The sequence below is a fragment of the Chenopodium quinoa genome, unplaced genomic scaffold (genome assembly GCF_001683475.1).
Source record: "Chenopodium quinoa cultivar QQ74 unplaced genomic scaffold, ASM168347v1, whole genome shotgun sequence".
NCBI classification, from domain to species: domain Eukaryota; kingdom Viridiplantae; phylum Streptophyta; class Magnoliopsida; order Caryophyllales; family Amaranthaceae; genus Chenopodium; species Chenopodium quinoa.
The window spans coordinates 2,436,608-2,456,834 of NW_018745523.1; the positions used below are offsets into that span (position 1 = coordinate 2,436,608).

The 20,227-nt window shown below is 32.0% G+C and overlaps 2 protein-coding genes across 2 annotated transcripts; both read left to right on the plus strand.

The window, feature by feature from the left end:
• Nucleotides 1-1,307: 1,307 nt before the first annotated feature.
• LOC110715592 (ABC transporter G family member 35-like) lies at nucleotides 1,308-12,274 on the plus strand. Its single transcript, XM_021894183.1, has 22 exons — nucleotides 1,308-1,934; nucleotides 3,333-3,542; nucleotides 3,984-4,068; nucleotides 4,265-4,424; nucleotides 4,976-5,052; nucleotides 5,182-5,235; nucleotides 6,455-6,545; nucleotides 7,084-7,385; nucleotides 7,503-8,101; nucleotides 8,191-8,351; nucleotides 8,447-8,556; nucleotides 8,666-8,819; nucleotides 8,906-9,019; nucleotides 9,108-9,283; nucleotides 9,385-9,717; nucleotides 9,911-10,201; nucleotides 10,287-10,370; nucleotides 10,457-10,590; nucleotides 10,685-10,912; nucleotides 11,096-11,267; nucleotides 11,377-11,631; nucleotides 11,728-12,274. Exons 1-22 carry the CDS (start codon nucleotides 1,570-1,572, stop codon nucleotides 11,998-12,000), a joined length of 4,428 nt encoding a protein of 1,475 aa, XP_021749875.1. The 5' UTR covers nucleotides 1,308-1,569; the 3' UTR covers nucleotides 12,001-12,274.
• A 2,743-nt stretch (nucleotides 12,275-15,017) lies between these two features.
• LOC110715593 (protein transport protein SEC13 homolog B-like) lies at nucleotides 15,018-17,857 on the plus strand. Its single transcript, XM_021894184.1, has 2 exons — nucleotides 15,018-15,139; nucleotides 16,727-17,857. The coding sequence occupies exon 2, from the start codon at nucleotides 16,758-16,760 to the stop codon at nucleotides 17,661-17,663; it is 906 nt and encodes a 301-aa protein (XP_021749876.1). The 5' UTR covers nucleotides 15,018-15,139; nucleotides 16,727-16,757; the 3' UTR covers nucleotides 17,664-17,857.
• Nucleotides 17,858-20,227: the final 2,370 nt, after the last annotated feature.

Below are 20,227 nucleotides of genomic sequence, written 5' to 3' on the forward strand. Positions count from 1 at the left end.
ATAGTACTATTTTAAAAATACATTATCTTAAATTATAGATGTATATTTATTTTTTAAATTTTTTCAAAAAGAAAAGATTAAAAAGAAAATGCTAACTTCAAACAATGACAAACTTTTAAATAAATCCGATGTACAATAAAATATTGTACAATCGTTATAAAGTTACCCTCTATAAATAAGTTAAAGTTACCCTCTATAAATAAATAAGTGTTTATGCTTTATTAATAAAATTTACCAAAAAAAATTATAAAAGTGACCTTAAATTTAATAAAAATGACCCCCAATGTACAATAAATTACTATACATCGTGTATATACAAAAATTATTCTTAAAAGATAGCTTAAGTAAGGGGTAGCTCATATGATTAAAACTTCCCTTCCGATTTTAAGAGATTTTGGGATTGATTCTCATCTCACGCTTTCTGCCTCTCTAAAAGAAAAAAAAAAAAGACAAATTTTGGAGAATAAAATGGATTTCTTAAAAAAAAAAAAAAAAAAATACTCCTCTTGCGTGGCTCTATAAGGTTTCACCTCTGTTGTGTGGCTCCTCTTGCATGACCTGTGTGTGGGCCTTAATTAAATTGTGGTTTCTTTTGTGAGGAAGAAGAGTTTATAGGTGGGGGTATTTTTGGTCATATAATCATTTATCACTTAATTTTAACAGAATTAACAGTGTATTTCTTCTGTTCTCGAGGGAAAATTTGGTTAGGATTGATTCTATAATTTTGAATTATGTTATGACAAGCTATCTTTATATAATTCCTTGAGAGAAAATATGGTTAGGAATAATTTTATAATTTTAAATTATTATTCTGTATGGAGTTTTTTCTTCCCTTTGTGTTTAGGGTTGTCTAAAACAAAAATCTACTGTACAGTTGTTACAAACCTAAAAAACTAGTCCATCATCTTAGAAATAAAAGTAAATTAGGGTATGTATTGTCTTTATTACGAGTCATTCTCACTATTCATTTTAATCCAATAAAAAACAATTCATACTTTGAATTTTGTGTCAATTAAAATATCAAAATCACGACATCAATGTATTACGAGTTTAAAGTACACTTCCGTAATACATATTCCTATGACCAATTCAATTTTCAACATCAATAAAATTAAATTTTTGAACCTCATTTAACCATCGTGTTATAAGAGTATAACCGTATACGTATAATACTAAAATAAAAGTGTAAAAGGTGATCAATTTTTTATTTTTACAATTATTGACAAATTTGCGCACTAATCATCACTAGTCATAAAAACATACTTAGGGTATTTAAACTTTCCACTAAATTTTCCAACTTACCACTTAAATTAATGAAAAAGAATGACCAAGTCCTTCCAAGAAACAATACAACCCCAACAACTCCCATTCCTAACTCTACTATATATATCCCTCAAAATTATCCTTACACATTAAAGAAAATCTTCCAGAACAAAGTAACCCAAAAACAAAAATAATAGGGTCAAATTACATGAAATAAAAATAAACAATCCCCTGTTTTTCCCCTGTTTCAAAACAGGGCATTAAGCTTCAATTACCCAAGAAATAAATTGAAAAAAAATTGAAAAAATGGAGGGAAATAGTAGAGGTTGGGGAAGAAATATGAGCAGAAATTTGAGCAGAAATATGAGCTCAAGTTGGGGAGTTGAGGATGTTTTTAGTAGCCAATCGCGGCGTAGTGTAAGAGCACATGAAGAAGATGAAGAAGCATTAACATGGGCTGCCCTAGAAAAACTTCCCACTTATAATAGGTTAAGGACTAGCGTCCTTAAATCTTATGCTGAAAGTCAAAATCAAAGTAAGATTTCTCATAAAGAAGTTGATGTTAGGAAGCTTGATGTCAATGATAAAATTGAGTTCATTGATAGATTGTTCAGAGTTGCTGAGGAAGATAATGAAAAGTTCTTAAGAAAACTTAAAGACAGAATTGATAAGTAAGTTTTTTCTTTTAATTATAATCTATTATTATTATGTTATATGGTTTTATTGATTATTAATAAGCATGAAAAATAATACATCAATATGGTTTGATGATTGTTCTTTAGCCTTTTTCTTTAGTTAGGTATGCATGTGAGGTTGTGAGTATGTTACAATCTTGTTTGTTGATCAAAAGGATCTTCATGTTTTAGTTATGAGGTTAGTATGAGTCGTATTTCGAAAAAGCTGTCACCTTTCATATTTCGAAAAAGTTGTCACCTTTCATATGATAATGATGAGTCAGTGAGGAATTTGTTTAGTTATTCATATTTCTTCAAAGGTTGAAACAATAAAGATATTACGATAACGATTTAACTACCACAACAAAAAAATCTACAGAAACCGTGTTATGTAACTAATTACGAAAGAAACAATGTAAAATCTAATTCGAAAAGGGGATAATGAATATAATTCTCGTATAAGTGAAAGATGATTAATCAAAATGGATAATAATGAATAAAAGAATATGACAAAATAATGTAAATAATACAATTGGTGGACCTATGTCATTGACTACCATTAGTGGTTGTTAAAATGGATTTGTTATAAAATTAAGCAAGTTGCAAGAAATTTGTACTCGTGTTTCTTATAATGCATGAAATTTTTTATGCATGTTCAAGGAAACCTGCTTACGCATTGTATAGTATAGCTTTTGTACATTGCTTTTCCGTGTATCTTTTTCACTAATTATTGTTGGTGGTTGCTACTTTTGTGAAGCATTTGTAATTTAATAAAATAAAAGAGCATACATTTCAATCAATTAGTTAATAATTTGCTTTCTCAAAGCTATCTAAAAGCATGAAACTTCAACATTTGTCTTTTTTTATTTTGTTTGTCATCTATTTTTGTCAAGGTTATATCATATCAACATTGTGGACTCAAGTCATTCAAAATTGACTATTTTTGATTTTTAATTAAAAAAAATTATATTCCCTCCGTCTAAATTTAATATTTAAGTTATTCTAACTTTTTTATTGTTAAGGCAAGGGCATACAAGGTGATCAATAATAGGAGTAAGAATTACATAAAATTACAATATTTTTTCGAATTAGTTAATTAATGAAATTTTAACTGAACCTTGATTCATCAATAGTAAAATTCTTATCTCAATTGATATAAAGACGATTTTTTTGTAAATGATTATAATTGAAGAATCTAAATTGTAGTTGCGGATATCAATAATTTTTTGGTGTCAATGTTTAGAGAAGTTGGACCTTTTTTTTTAAAAAAATATTCTCTATATATATACCCACCCCAATATATAATTAAACAAATTAACACTTGTCATCTTACCAACTTTATTTATTTTTATATTTTTCTAATTATGATTAATCTTATCTTAATGATTATTACAGAGTTGGGATTCAACTTCCAACAGTTGAAGTAAGATTTGAGCATTTAACGGTAGAAGCGGATTGTTATGTCGGTACAAGAGCTCTTCCAACCCTACCAAATGCTGCTCGTAATTTTGCTGAAGGAATCCTTGGTTTAATTGGTATTAGACTGGCTGAAAGGAAAAAGCTCACTATCCTTAAAGATATATCCGGCATTATTAAGCCATCAAGGTATATTTATGAGTCGAATACAATATATTCCTTTCATATTACAAGCACATTAATGTGTACATATATCTCCATATGATGTGATACCTGATACGTGTAAATTAAAACATACACGTGTTTCACATATTGTATCCCACTGTCGTAGATGTACAATATGTGTACATATTTGTACACATATAGGAGGACGGTTACAAAAACATTAAAGAAGATTAGAAAGATAAAAAAAAGTTTTCCAAATGATAAAGTACACTATTATAGTACAGTGAATTTAGAAGTGTGAAGAAGACAAAATGAAGATATGGTAAATCATGTGACTATTATTGCTTTGATAAAAATGTCAAAAATAAGGCAACTTTTGTGTTGACAAAATTGGGCATAGTAAATAAGTAACATAGAGGTTTGTTAAATTATGTTTGAAAATTTATGGTAGATTTTATTTTGCAGGATGTGTTTATTGTTAGGCCCACCTTCATCTGGAAAGACAACTCTCTTGTTAGCTTTCGCTGGAAAACTGGACCCTTCTTTGAAGGTACTTGTTTCTAATAATATCATTATGATTACGACTATAAGGTTATGGTTACGGTTACAGTTATAGTGCACGTATTGATATAAAATTTTGTTGAACGGACCAACAATACGAATAATCATGGCGTTTACTTGTATATTTAGTATATATATGTATGTACCTCGTATAACTCGTATGTTTGGTGACGATTTATGAACAGGTAAAGGGTGAAGTGAGTTACAATGGACATAGGTTAGATGAATTTGTACCACAAAAGACATCAGCATACATTAGTCAAAATGATGTCCACATTGGATCTATGACTGTCAAAGAAACTTTGGATTTTTCTGCTCGTTGCCAAGGAGTTGGTTCTCGTTATGGTAAATATTCTAATACTCCTTTCGTTTTATTTCGTTTTTTAAAATGTATTAGGTTAAATCCCGTGCAATGCACGGTTGTTAAATAATTTTGACAATTTTATTATAATTTTTTTAATATAATGACTTGATTATTAAAAAATATAGAGTATATTAAAAATAAAGCATGCAAGAGAAAATATTTAAAAAACATGTAATAGTTTTAAACTTATAATGGATAGTTTAATCTTTTAGGAAAAGATTTATATTTTATATAAAACAAATTATGTCATAATTTAGATATAATTTTTTTATTTTCCTTAAGTAACAATAATTTTTTTAGAAGGTATTTTTGGCGGGAAATTTTTTAATAATACATTGACACGTGTGTCTTTAGATTCGCTTTTAGTAGTATGTAATTGATGATTGATTTTTGGCGAGAAATTTTTTAATAATACATTGACACGTGTGTCTTTAGATTTGCTTTTAGTAGTATGTAATTGATTACTTTTCTTTTTTAATTTAATACGTAATATTTTAAATATTCTAATTGTGAATTTAATTATTATATTCAGAGCTCCTATCTGAACTTGCAAGGAGAGAAAAGGAACATGGTGTTAAGCCTGATCCGGAAGTTGATCTTTTCATGAAGGTAAATTCCATACTTATAAAAATATACGTATCAATAATGAGAATACAAATTTAATTTATTCATTAATCGATATTTATTTTATCACTCCGTATATGCGAAAATAATATAATGGCTTAATATTTGTTTCAGGCAACTGCTATGGAAGGAGTTGAAAGTAATCTTATTGTGGACTACACCCTTAGGGTAAGTTGCATCATCAAATCTCGCGTTAAAATAAGTTTAAATTACACTATCAACACGATAAAAGTTGCATTTATTTATGAATTTGGTGTTTAGTTTATTGACTACGGTCCCCTCTAAATCAGCAGCCAGAATAAGGTTGAAAAAATCAGCACCAAAATAATGAAAAATTTGACCTTTATCATCAAAAGTAGGTTCTCACCTACTAAATTATATTCTTATGGACAGATATGGATTTTTATAAGCCAGTGGTCATACTTTTATCTAGTTGTATTAGATTTAGAGATATTGTCGTATGAATTTCCTTTTTGGGTTGGTGAACCACTCTTTTTCGTCTTCTTTTTCATGCAAGTTGAAGTGGAAGCCACCAAACCAACGTCTCTCTTCAACTCCACAATTTTGTAAATTTATTTTTCATAACCGACACATAGAAAATAAATTAGGAAGAATAGGAACAATACGTAATAGTAATAATAATAATACTAGTACTCCCTCTGTCCCGTTTACTTATAACATTTTGACTGGATACGCTTGCCGATGTACATGTTTGACTAGCTATAAAATATTTTTGTTAATAAAATATACATTAAAATAGACCCAACAGGCAACAACATCTTACGGAGTACATAATTACATTGGCTTTCATATAATAGCTAGATTAGATAGTCAAAGTGAGATGCGTGAATAGTGCAAAAAGTCAAAATGTTACGGAGTAATTTAAAACAGAGGGAGTACTTATTATTATTATTATTATTATTATTATTATTATAGATAACATCTCAACCTACATTAATGGAAAGCCGACATATAATCTTTTATAAACCTTCGGAATACAATTTTTCCATTCATAACGATTAACGTACATTATCCCAATATTAGGTGCTTTACTTCTTTCTTGGGGTAGCTTTGTCTATTTAATATCAATCCATATATGTCAGAAATTAATGATATGAGTATGATTATAAAATGAGCACCTTCATCTTACACCCAAATGCATTCATACCGTAATATATTGACTCTGAGAGTATCTTATGTAACACACTGCCACACAATATTTATGGTAGTGAACAAGTGTTGTAATTTTGTTAGAATGGTAGGTCAAGATATGAGATTAAACAACATGAATAAAGATGGTCTTATCTAGTTATAAATTTATACTTGAAATATTTTGTTAATATGTTATTTTTCATATCATTGCATGACATAATATTTTATGGGACAGATTCTGGGACTAGATATATGCCGAGACACTCTTGTTGGTGATGACATGCTACGTGGTATCTCTGGTGGACAAAAGAAACGTGTCACCACAGGTCATTTTCGTAAATTCACATCTATTTAGTATTTATGAATAATATTGACTAAATGACTAGTTAGTAGTTACTATACTATTTTATCCTTTATCATTTTCAACGTGGAATTTATTTTATGTTTGTTCTTCCTCCATTGATTAATTGATTCAATGCTAACTTAACCTTAGTCTTTCAATAAAGATAAAAGCATAGCCTAGAAGAATTTATTTGTGTGGTTTTGATATTGATCAATGATGTATATTGATCAACAATTGCAACATTGTGTCAGTTGATGAAAACAACACCAATATATGTGATGTTGTGACAACAATAATTGACGATTTTTCTTTGATTGTACCCCGACACTATATTCACAATAAATAATTAAAGTTTATACCATATTACATAGTTACATATTCACCGTTGATGGTAACCCTATATTAATCTCAACAAATTTAAAATATTTTATATAACAGTTATATAAATGGACCGTGTTCATTCTAAATGAATTAGCACTTAACAAACTCGTGTATTTTTGTCCTGTATTTGAAAATGGCAGGTGAAATGATAGTGGGCCCAACAAAGGCATTGTTCATGGATGAAATATCAACTGGGCTGGATAGTTCTACCACTTTTCAAATAGTAAAGTGTTTGCAACAAATAGCCCATTTATCTGATGCAACCATTTTAGTGTCACTACTTCAACCTGCTCCTGAAACTTTTGACCTCTTTGATGATATAATCTTATTGTCTGAAGGCCAAATTGTATACCAAGGCCCTAGAGAACATGTTGTTGAGTTCTTTGAAAGTTGTGGGTTTCGTTGCCCCGGACGTAAGGGTACCGCCGATTTCCTCCAAGAGGTAAAATATATAAACCCCTGCCTACATAAATTAATGGTCAAAGTTATGTATTGTCAGACGTGAAAGTCAAAGTGTTGCGAATAATACTAAACCACGTGTGACAAATGGTGTTTACAGGTTACTTCGAAAAAGGATCAGGAACAATATTGGGCCGACACAAGCAAGCCTTATAGGTACATACCGGTATCAGAATTTGTGACCCGATTCAAGCGTTTCCATGTTGGGCTAAGGCAAGATAACGAGCTTTCGGTCCCATATGACAAGGCCCAATCTCACAAGGCAGCTCTAGTATACAAAAAATACTCTGTCCCATACAAAGAACTTCTCAAGGCATCTTTTGACAAGGAATGGTTGCTTATTAAGAGGAACCCTTTTGTGTACATTTTCAAGGCTATACAAATCATGATTATCGCGATCATTACATCAACGGTGTTCATAAGAACTAAGATGCATACTAGGAATGAGAATGATGGAGCTCTATACATGGGAGCCCTGATTTTCACTCTGATTATTAACATGTTTAATGGTTTTGCTGAAATGGCTATGATCATGCAAAGACTTCCTGTGTTTTATAAGCATAGGGATCTTCTTCTTCACCCTGCTTGGACTTTCACCTTACCAAGTTTCTTGCTCGGTATTCCTATATCGATTTTTGAATCCATTGTTTGGACTTCTATGACATACTATTCCATTGGATTTGCACCTGAAGCTAGCAGGTATGATAAAAGTTCAACAAATACTTTCATAGAGGAGTATATACATTATGTAACAGTCTATTTTAACATGATTTGCTTCTGTTTTTCAGATACTTCAAGCAACTTCTATTGGTGTTCCTTATTCAACAAATGGCTTCTGGAATGTTTCGTGTTACAGCCGGGTTGTGTAGGACTATGATCATTGCAAATACCGGAGGAGCTCTGAGTGTCCTCCTTATGTTCATGCTTGGAGGTTTCATCCTTCCTAAAGGTCAGTTCTCATATTAACTCCTCTGAATTTACTTAGAATTCATAATCTTTATATATTGGAATAGAAATTGATTGTGTGTTTACATCTTCAATCAGCCTTAATACCCAATTGGTTGCAATGGGGATATTGGGTGTCACCTTTATCATATGCATTCAACGCTCTTGCTGTTAATGAGATGTTTGCTCCGCGTTGGATGAACAAGCCAGTAAGATTTCTTTGCAACTTTAATGTCATCCATTCAATTACATGACACTATCATTAAAACAGCTTAGAATATAAACTTAGATTTTGACATTTTTTGAAATAATATGCAGGCATCAGATGGTGTAACTCCTTTAGGTGTACAAGTGCTGAAGAACTTCAGTGTCTTCACAGACAGAAATTGGTATTGGATTGGAGCAGCTAGCCTTGTCGGATTTATTGTAGTTTTGAATCTGATCTACACTCTTGCACTTACCTACCTAAATCGTAAGTACATTCGAGTTTTTCAAATGACATGAAGCAAAATTTACTCTTTTTTTAGCTAAAATTGTTGCTATCTTTTATGTATATAGCTATTGGAAAGCCACAAGCAACAATCGCTAAAGAGGATGAAGATGATATGGAAGATGAGCACTCGGTTAAAAAGCATAAGAAAAACTTATCCTCTGCTGATGGAAACAATACAAGTAAGACCATTAGCTATATTACATTCAAGTTAAGTATCGCGATTGCCTAGATCTGGTTATTCATTTTGTGTTTCAAAAACTTTTACAGGGGAGTTGGCACTTCAAAGAATAATGAGTCGGTCCAATCCTAACGGATTTAGCAGAAATGATGATGCTTCTATTGAGGTGACAAATGGGGTTGCTCCTAAGAGAGGCATGGTTCTTCCTTTTACTCCACTTGCTATGTCCTTCGACGATGTGAGCTACTTTGTTGACATGCCTGCGGTGAGTGAACTCTTTGTCATGTACTTGTGTTGATCAATGTAATGCATTTTTTCAGGAAATTGTTTACTAAACTCTTTATCTTTAATTTTTGGCAATATTAGGAAATGAAGGAACAAGGGGTGCCAGAAGATAGGCTTCAACTCCTTCGAGAAGTGACCGGTGCATTTAGGCCAGGAATTCTAACAGCTCTTATGGGTGTTAGTGGAGCTGGAAAGACAACATTGATGGATGTTCTTGCTGGAAGAAAGACAGGAGGTTACATCGAAGGCGATGTCAGAATCTCTGGTTTCCCTAAAAAACAAGAAACTTTTGCTAGAGTTTCTGGTTATTGTGAACAAACTGATATTCATTCTCCTCAAGTAACAGTCAAAGAGTCTTTGATATACTCAGCTTTCCTCAGGCTCCCTAAAGAAGTCTCCAAGGAAGAAAAACTTGTAAGAACTTATTTCCGATAAACTTTACTACACGACCTTGTTATCTTCACCTGATTTTTACTGAACTGAAAGTCGAAAAATGATATTTACTATTTACTAATACTAACTTTAACACTATTTTTTCCTGTTAATGAAGACATTTCCTTGTACATGTGATGTGAAACTAATGACTTTTATTACCTTTATCTGCTAGGTTTTTGTTGACGAGGTGATGGAACTAGTAGAGCTCGACAGCCTTAAGGATGCAATAGTAGGGTTACCAGGAATAACAGGATTATCAACAGAACAAAGGAAGAGGCTCACCATTGCAGTTGAGCTTGTTGCTAATCCCTCAATCATCTTTATGGATGAGCCAACTTCAGGTCTTGATGCAAGGGCTGCAGCCATTGTGATGAGGACAGTAAGAAACACTGTCGATACAGGAAGAACTGTTGTTTGTACAATCCATCAACCTAGTATTGATATCTTTGAAGCTTTTGATGAGGTACTTAACACTCTTTTTAAAGAAAAATTTATTTGGTTTTATTTCACTTTCATCTTTAATAATGTACAATGGTTATGTTTTCCAGCTTCTTTTGATGAAAAGAGGAGGACAAGTTATCTACTCTGGGCCATTAGGCCGAAACTCACACAAAGTCATCGAGTATTTTGAGGTAATAATGGTTTAGTTTTCAACACCTTGTACATATATAGAGTTAATACATTATCTAACTAGTAAAAATTTATGAAATCATTTCAGTCAATTCCCGGAGTCCCAAAAATCAAGGAGAAGTACAACCCTGCAACATGGATGTTAGAAGTCAGCTCTATTGCAGCTGAAGTGAGGCTAGAAATGGACTTTGCTGAGTATTATAAGTCATCATCACTTTACCAGTAAGTTGATCAAATTCGCTTTCCATATTACATTAACATGATACTGATTTTACCATTTACATGTATTAACTATGTGTTCATAACTGTTGAGCAGACGAAACAAGGCACTGGTAAAGGAGCTAAGTGTACCACCAGCAGGAGCAAAAGACTTGTACTTTTCGACTGAATTTGCTCAATCGTTATGGGGCCAATTCAAATCTTGCCTGTGGAAGCAATGGATGACTTATTGGAGAAGTCCTAGCTATAATCTTGTCAGATACTTCTTCACCTTGGCTGCTGCTCTTATTGTTGGAGCTATCTTTTGGAGAGTTGGAACTAAATTGTAAGTATTATTTTTCATCCGAACCATGTCTCAACTTTTTCTATACACCCTCAATTCAGAATTAGTAGTCGCGCTATCTCATCAACACATGCCATTTACAATATGTGACTACTAATTCCAGATAGAAAAAAAACAAGTATAAGTGACTAGTTTATTAACAATTTTTACGACTTAAATTGACAGGGACAACGCGAATAATCTAACCATAGTCATCGGAGCTATGTATGCTGCTGTACTCTTCGTTGGAATCTGTAACTGTGGAACAGTACAGCCTGTGGTGGCTGTTGAGAGAACAGTCTTCTATAGAGAAAGAGCTGCAGGAATGTACTCTGCATTGCCATACGCCATTTCACAGGTAAGCGCAAAGTTCAGCATACTTGTGATGACTTAACATAATGTTATAATTTGAATTTGTACATTTAGGATGTATATATTGTAACATGAACTTATTTTTGTTCTTACAGGTTGTTGTTGAAATACCTTACATATTCGTGCAAGCGGCGTACTACTCAATCATAGTGTATGCTATGGTGAGTTTCCAATGGACTGCAGGAAAGTTCTTCTGGTTCTTCTTTATCACATTGTTCTCCTTCCTTTACTTCACCTACTACGGTATGATGACCGTGTCCCTAACACCAAATCACCAAGTTGCTTCCGTGTTTGCTGCTGCTTTCTACGCGCTCTTCAACCTCTTTTCCGGCTTCTTCATTCCTAGACCAGTAAGTCCTTTACCAGCTTCCTATTTTCAAACATCAGCATAACAGATTACATATATTGGAAACTAAATATTTGTATGTTTTTGTTGTGTATTTCAGAAAATACCAAAATGGTGGGTATGGTACTACTGGATCTGCCCAGTGGCATGGACAGTTTACGGGTTGATCGTGTCACAATATGGTGATCTAACACAAACGATCCAAGGCACCGGGATGACACCCGATCCAATGATTAAAGATTACATTCAAATACATTTCGGGTATGAGCCTGATTTTATGGGTCCAGTAGCTGTGGTTTTGGTTGGATTCACGGTGTTTTTCGCCTTCTTGTACGCTTACTGCATTAGGACACTCAACTTCCAAATGAGGTAGAGAGCTTAGAGTAGTCAGTACATGTATAAACCAAAAAAATAAAAATTGTTAACTATTATTTGCCTTCATATACATCTTGAAGAGAAAGTTGTAAATATGAGAATCATGTGAGATTAACTAGCTAGATAAATATTTTTATGTATGGGGAAATATAAAAGTATGTGTATATATTTCCCAATATATACTACGTAGTATGATTTGGTAGTATTGCATTGTGTAATGTGAAATTGTATACTGATTATATAATATATAAATTTCAATTTTGGCTCACAAATTTGTTATTGTTTGTTCATAAATCAATACCGGCTAACCCGTTACTCCATTAGTCCCTTATATTTTTGTACCATTTGACTTAAAAAACTATCACAAAATATGGTAGTATAAAAAAATTATGAAAAGGTAAAGAAGTTACACCATAGTATTTCTCTATCTTTCTCCCCCTTTATTTTTTATCATTCTAGATGGAGTAGTGTAAAAGTGAGAAATTTATTATGAAAATGAGGGAGTGATACCAAAAAAAAAAAAAAAAAAAAAAAAAAAAAAAAAAAAAAAAAAAAAAAAACCTTTTCTTTTAGCCAATAGTCCCTCTATTCATAATTTTTTGCCCCATTTAAAAATATAGTCAAACTTTAATTATTTAAACCATTAAATACTCTTAATCTATAAGAGATAATACACTCGTGTTGGATCTAGTTAAATTCGTCTAATTGTATATTTTATTAATATATCTAGTTTTTATAATTTTTTTACACATATGAAATTGGATGGATATAAAACCATTTTAAGACGTGTTTTAGAGACCACGATGAATCAAATGGGGTAAGTTTTATGAACAGAGGGAGTTGTAATTTATGTTATCTATATACATAAAAATTAATGTCTTAAGTAAGCACAAAAAAATAAAAAAATAAAAACAAAAAAAAACAAAAAATAAAAAGAAGACAGTATATAAATTGGAATAGTTTTAGCAATTCCAAGACAATAAAGAGTTATTCTCTTTAAATCTTTTTTTTACGGTAATATGCTTTACAGACTACAGAGTACGTAATCACTTGCCAGTGCAAGTGTGCAACAACCAGACCATACACTAGTTTTCTGATACAACCTCTATTTTATACTCCGGAGTATTAATTTCAATAAAGGGGTGTTATTTATGAAATTGTGAACCATAAAAAATTCATTTGATGCAATTAGAATGAAGAAAATCATTGTACCACGTGGAAAATGAAATACTACATATAGGGTTGTTCATCAGTCCAAGACCAAACCGGACCAGATCGAAAGTTAGAATTTTAAGAACCGAAGATCGGATCGATTAAGCTAGGACCAAACCCGGATCGAATCGAAAGAATCAGTCCAAAACCCGAACTGGACCGCTTTGGACCGATATAAGAATTTTTAAAAAAAGAATTCTAATTTTTTAATACTTTTATGGAAAACACGAAAAAAGTAAAGAAAAATCTACACTTTAACGTCTTTTTTTTTGTATCTGTAGTACAAAAAAGCTCATAAATTTAAAGTTTTCTAAGCTTATTAAGGATAATATTAACCATTATTTTATTTTTCACATATATTTTAAATAAAAAAATCGATCAAGTCCAAGACCGGTTTTTATAGAGTTAAGTATAAAACCCTCGGGTCTAACCTTTTCATTTTTTCACCTTTTGGGACCTCCCACTTTTTTTTCACCTTTTGAGACCTCTAGTTAACTTTATGGTCATTTAACCCATCTTTAACTCACCGTAGGAAAAGCGAGTCCCTTAATTGACTATTTGACCCAAAAAAGTTAGTCCCCTCATTAACTTTTTCACAAAATTACTACTCCGTAATAGTCATCTATTCATAAATAATTATCAGCCATATCCAAAGAAAAAAAGTATATTCCAAATATGCCAATGAAAATAAAAGCAAAAAAAGAGTTGTTGTAACTAGCCGTCACTACAACAAATCATCACTTATGCCACGAATTATGCCACGAGAATTAAAAATTTATGGCATAATTAATTTCATCTAGTCAGGGTAAAAACGAATTTAAGAAGATTTATACCATGGGAATTTATTTTCCTGTGGCAAACTTTATATTTGTGCCACGAATAGTACTTTTTCCATGGCAAACTTTACATTTGTGCCACGAGTAACTCTTCTCCCGTGGCAAACTTTACATATGTGCCATGACTAGTTTTTCCCGTTACTTTCTTTTTCTCATCATCCAAATTTAATTTTTCAATCTAGGGTTGTATCCTAATTAGTTACTCTTTTTTTTCTTTTTTTTTAAAAAAAAAAAAAAGACTTTCAAACTGATTAGAAAATCTCACAAGTCAGATGACACTTTCGGCTACGATTTTGTCGATCTGCTAAAAATTCTCACTCCATCATTGGTAAGTTTGATCTTAATTCAGTTTGTATACATGAATTTGGTTGCACTTAGCGATTTGTTTGGTAGTTTTTGTATCTTGCCCCATTTTTGTTTATTATTTTGATTGTTATTTGAAATTTTAATTTGGAATAAAAATTGTTTAATTCGTAGCAAAATCCAATGATTGCTCTTGTTAAAAATTAAGATTTAAATTCGTGAAATTGTGATTGCCTGATTTTAATAGTATGCTTTCACTAATGTTATTAATCTATTTGAAGTTGTAATATGAAATTATGATGCAAAATTAACCTGCACAAGCATTTCTCATTTATGAGGGGACTAACATCTTAGAGGGGATTTATTTTCTTTCTAATCATTTTTAGGGGACTAACTTATTTAACCCAAGGGAGTAACTTATTTAACTCAAGGGATAATTTTTTGGCCAAATTCTACCCATGAGGTCCCAAAAGATGAAAAAAAAATAAAAAGGTTAAACCCTAGTTTTATACCTAACTCGTTTTTATAGGGTTTTGAAATGAACTAGACCAAAGACCGAAAAAATAAATTTCTAGACCCGAAGACCGGATCGATTAATTCGATCCGATCCGAGGTGATCCAGTCCATTTTTCAGTCTGGACCGATTTATGAACACCCCAAGTACGTATATATTTGTAAAATAAAAATCGAGAGTTGACTGTTACAAGTTTCCACCAATATTACAACATTTGTCGCGAGTCTTGAGAAAACGCCATTGAAGATCAAAATTCGAAGCTTTTTTTCCAGGTTTTTCCTCACATCCCTTTATCTCTATCGTTCTATCTTTCTTTATCTGATTTTTTCTTTCTTATATTCACATCTTTTTCTGTTTGTTTCATTGTTTAAATTGATTGCTGCTTGCTAATTTGGGCTTAAATTATCTGCATTTATAATTAATCTTTTTCATGCTATGTCGTCTCGATTTAAGTTTTTATAATTTCCAATTTTTTGATCTTTTGTGATTGATTTTTTCAATTCTATGATATAAATTTCCTTTTATGAAGAGTTCAATTAGGGTTTATGATCTCGTCGTTTTTGAAAAAAAAATTGTGATTTGATCAGATTATAGATAAATTGATTATTCAATATAAGATATACTGCTTCGATTTTATGAATTTGCAGTATACGCATTGGTAAATCTCGTTCAATTTTAATCTGTTGCGTTATCTTATGAGCTGTAAATTCAAGCTGTAACAATTTGATTTTTTTTTTTTTTAAATTTATCTATTTTGGGGTTATTTTCTGACATTAAAGGTTTAAATTGATGATTTTTGGAAGAATCGAAACTTTATAAATGTAAAAAGAAGATTGATAAATGACTTGGCCCTTGGGTCATGTTTTTTGTTGGAATTGTCAGTGCTTAATGTAGCAAAAAGGGAGGGGGTTAGGGGGAGGATTTAAGCAAATAAAATTAGGAATTCCTGTTACGAAAACTCGTAATTTAGAGAGTATGGATATTGTACATTGCATGGTATGGGAGATTGGGGGGTGGCTCGACTTCTGTGATGACCGTGAAACCAGAATAGCTGAAATAAATATGGCATTGATAATAGACGAGGGACGGAGAGGTATTAGCCCTGTTAACTTGTTGAAGGTGTCGGCTGACATACTAGATTAAAGAAAATAGAGGGAAAGGAAGGGATAGATTATTTTTCATTTGGATAACAATTGAGGAAGAGAGGGAATTGGAGGGAAGAAATGGAGGGTTTAATTTGTAAGAAATTGATCTCTCCAGCTACAGAGAAATTTGGAAGGAAATTCATCTTGCTTCCCTCGCATCCTATCCCCTTCCCTGCCACCCCTTCCCCTTTCTCTATCCAAACACACCGTAAGAGAATGATGGTGGGTTGATGGTTAGTGATTCTTCAATATACTACTCCGTAACATACTTACATTTATGTATGGACTCTGGCAAACATTGTGGAGAATATATGGGGGAGGGGGAAGTCTGCCTTGTTGAATAGAGAGAAAGAAGTTAGTAATTGTATAGTTGAGCATTGGAAGGAGACGAGAATAAGGGTGAATATTTCAGAAGAGTATTTTTTTTTTCCTTGCTATATTAGCCATTTATGAGTAATTTGCTTCAGGTTATCTTTTGATCTTACCAATTCAAAATTCATTGACATTTTCATGCAGTAATTGCTAAGAGCAATAGAGTTCAGATTTAAATAGGCTGGCCGATTGACTGCTTTATGATTCTTTCTTTTTTAAAGTAATTGTGGAAATTAGCATCCTTTCATGGTTTTATAGACAGATGTTTCAATTGTGATTTCAACTCGTTTCTTCATTTATGGATTCCCAATCATTGACAACTGCATCGTCAATTTGTCACAGAAAAAAGGGTTTTTCGTGTCAGTGAGAAACCATGGGAATACAGAAGATTGAGACTGGTCACCAAGATACAGTACATGATTTTCAAATGGATTACTATGGAAAACGTATAGCCACAGCATCATCTGACCACACAATCAAGATAATTGGGGTGAGCAACAATTCCCACCAGCACCTTGCTACCCTCAGTGGTCACCAAGGCCCAGTTTGGCAGGTTGCTTGGGCTCATCCTAAGTTTGGGTCGATCCTAGCTTCATGTTCTTATGATGGGAAGGTCATAATCTGGAAGGAAGGTAATCAGAATGAATGGTCACAAGCTCATGTCTTTGATGATCACAAAACCTCAGTTAATTCAATCTCATGGGCGCCTCATGAGCTTGGACTTTGTCTTGCTAGCGGATCATCAGATGGGAATATTATGGTCTACACTATGAGGTCTGACGGTGGTTGGGATTCAAATAAGATAGACCAAGCTCATCCAAATGGAGTGACCTCTGTTTCTTGGGCACCCGCCACTGCTCCTGGTGCTCTTGTAGCATCTGGAGTACATGATCCTGTCCAAAAACTCTGTTCAGGAGGTTGTGACAATACGGTGAAGATTTGGAAACTCAATAATGGGATTTGGAAGATGGATTGCTTCCCAGCTCTCCAAATGCACACTGATTGGGTTAGGGACGTTGCTTGGGCACCAAATCTAGGGCTCCCAAAATCCACCATTGCAAGTGCATCACAAGATGGGATGGTGATTATATGGACAGTCGCAAGGGATGGTGATCAGTGGGAGGGCAAGGTCTTGAATGATTTCAAGACCCCAGCCTGGAGGGTGTCGTGGTCCCTAACGGGCAACATCTTGGCTGTTGCAGATGGTAACAACAATGTGACATTATGGAATGAGGCTGTCGATGGGGTTTGGCAAATGGTTTCTACCGTTGATTCTTGAGATGGAATAATTTATTAACTTCTTGGTATGTTCAGAGTATGTTCTCTAGTAACTTAGCGCGGGATGTTAGTTCTTTTTTCTGCTTCTCTCGCTGCTTTTGTCTGTCCTCTTTGAATTACATGATTGTGTTCTGTTGGAATATTGTTCACTTTCAAGCTCCCGAAAAAGCAAACATGGCATTCATTGGACCTTAATCATCTTATCTTTCTTTGCCCAGGAAAGGCTTAAGGCTTTAATGTCTTATATACTGATAATAGAGAGTTTAAATGGTTTAAAAATAATTACTCCCCTTTGCAGTAGAAGTGTTGGAGCTCTAACTAGTAATTTTGGGAAATCTGCTGTGTAGAAAAGTGCGATATGAAGTGGAACAAATGGTTGTTTTCTTTTATTTACGTCAAGGCTGAATAATATGTGTAAATGCTTGCAAGATTAGATTGTAGACTTGTGTTCAATATTTGATGCTTTATGTTGAAGTTTTATCTATTAATGTCTCCGGTGAAGAGGTCGAATAGGGTAGATGTAAATTTTTGGGAAGGTTGTTTAAAATTTGGGTAGAATACTCTAAACGATTTCTGGTATATTTCTAAAACATGAAGCTAGGCATGAATTAATTATCGTCTTAGGGTCTGTTCTCATACAATGAAATTCAATTCAGTTCAGCTCCTAATTTCCTTCTCTTATAAAATATTCATTTCAGTTCAGCTCAGTTCAGTTCAGTCAATGAGAACAGACTCCAAAATCCCAATATTGTTGACATGTTCTTGAACAGATGATCCCTAAATTCAGATTTCAAAATGCCTGAACTCTTAGAATCTAGTCGACTTTTTAGTTCAGTTGAAAGATTGTGACTCACTTTTTTCTTTTCTTTTTTTTTTTTTTTTTTTTTTTTGTGAGAACAGCCAACAAGGTAAACATGATTTATAACATGAAAATTCAGATATCAAATTGCCCACTTTCCTGAAGTTTTTTTTTCTATATTTATTTATTTTTTATTTTTTATTTTTAAGGATGAAGTAGATTTATTATGCACCATAATTACTTTAGTGCTTGTTTACATTAATGACAAAATTTTCATCCTTTTTTCTCATTCCATGTTGAAGGAGTGCATTTGAATAAAGACATCTAACCTACAAATAGGGGAAGAACCTTTATAGTGATTGTGGGGTTGATATCAACTCTATTTTACTTTATACTCCTCCTGTGATTTTTAAGGGAAACGTTTTGGTTGTATCATCCATCTAAATATCTAATTCATTTTGACTAATGTTAATGATTTATCCATGAGAAAAATATAGTCTTATGGGTGTTTGTTAGAATTATATTAATATATAGTTTATTTATATTCAATTGTCATAATTATTAAGGGTCCGTTCTTTTCAGCTTATTTATAATTCAGTTAAGTTCCTCATTTCCTTTTTTTTATAAAATATTCAGTTAAGTTCAGCTAGTTTAGTGAATCAGAACTAGCATAGTGCCCGTGCGATGCACGGATTATAAATTTAATCAAATTATTAAACCCGTAGGAAAAATAAAAATAAAAACAAAGGTAATTCATTTACTATTAAAGGACTTGTACTAATGGTCAATAAAAAAAAAATTAAAGGAACGTTATTTGAATAGAATTTTATGTTATTTGAATTTCTTTTAATTTTTTATAATGTTATTTTATAAATTGAAAAATAATTGAATAATACTCCACATAGCTATATAAGAAGTGGACTAATTTATTTATATCTCCCGTTGAGAAAAAACTAAAATTTTCTTATCATATCATCCGCATCAGTAGCTACAATCAATCTAATATATACATGTTTTATTTACCCGTCGCACTCATTAAATCTATAGACACAATAATAACCTTATATTTGATCTACCAGAAAACCAACAACTGATTAAATATAGTATACGACACAAATACTTCGTATATAGGTATGGATACTGATAATTTTATATAAATAAAATATACGGAGTATATATTACTAAGATTTATCCCTACCTTAATTATAAAAAGGTTAACAAAACTCTTATAATAGTGCATGAACATTTATATATCTAAAAATATTCTTTTTACATATATTTTCCCCCATTTAATTTTAAATGCCTTAAAATTGTCTTTTGAATTCGCTAAATTGATTTAAAAGGTTATGTTTATTTCAATATTTAAAGCCATTTACTATTTTCATTTCCTTTTGTTTTAATTTTTCTATTTAGAATTTATTAGACTATTAGGTTTCAAGATCGAAGTCAATATCTTTTTACCGTACAATCACTAAATCAAAGTCGCTCAACTAAAGTTTTGGACATTGCATAGCTACACAACATCCAACACATTTAATGATTACATGCAAATAATTTTAATAAAACTACGCATTCGATATAAGTTATTAAACAATTTAACTATATATACATTTTGATAGGTTTATATCTTTCATATTAACAAAAATTTACAAATGTTATTATCATATTTTGAAAAAAAAAAAAATAGACTTTGGAGTTTTGTATAAGATAGATAAAGGATAAGTTAATTTCCGTCATATATGCATTGAGTTTTGGGTGTTCTATCC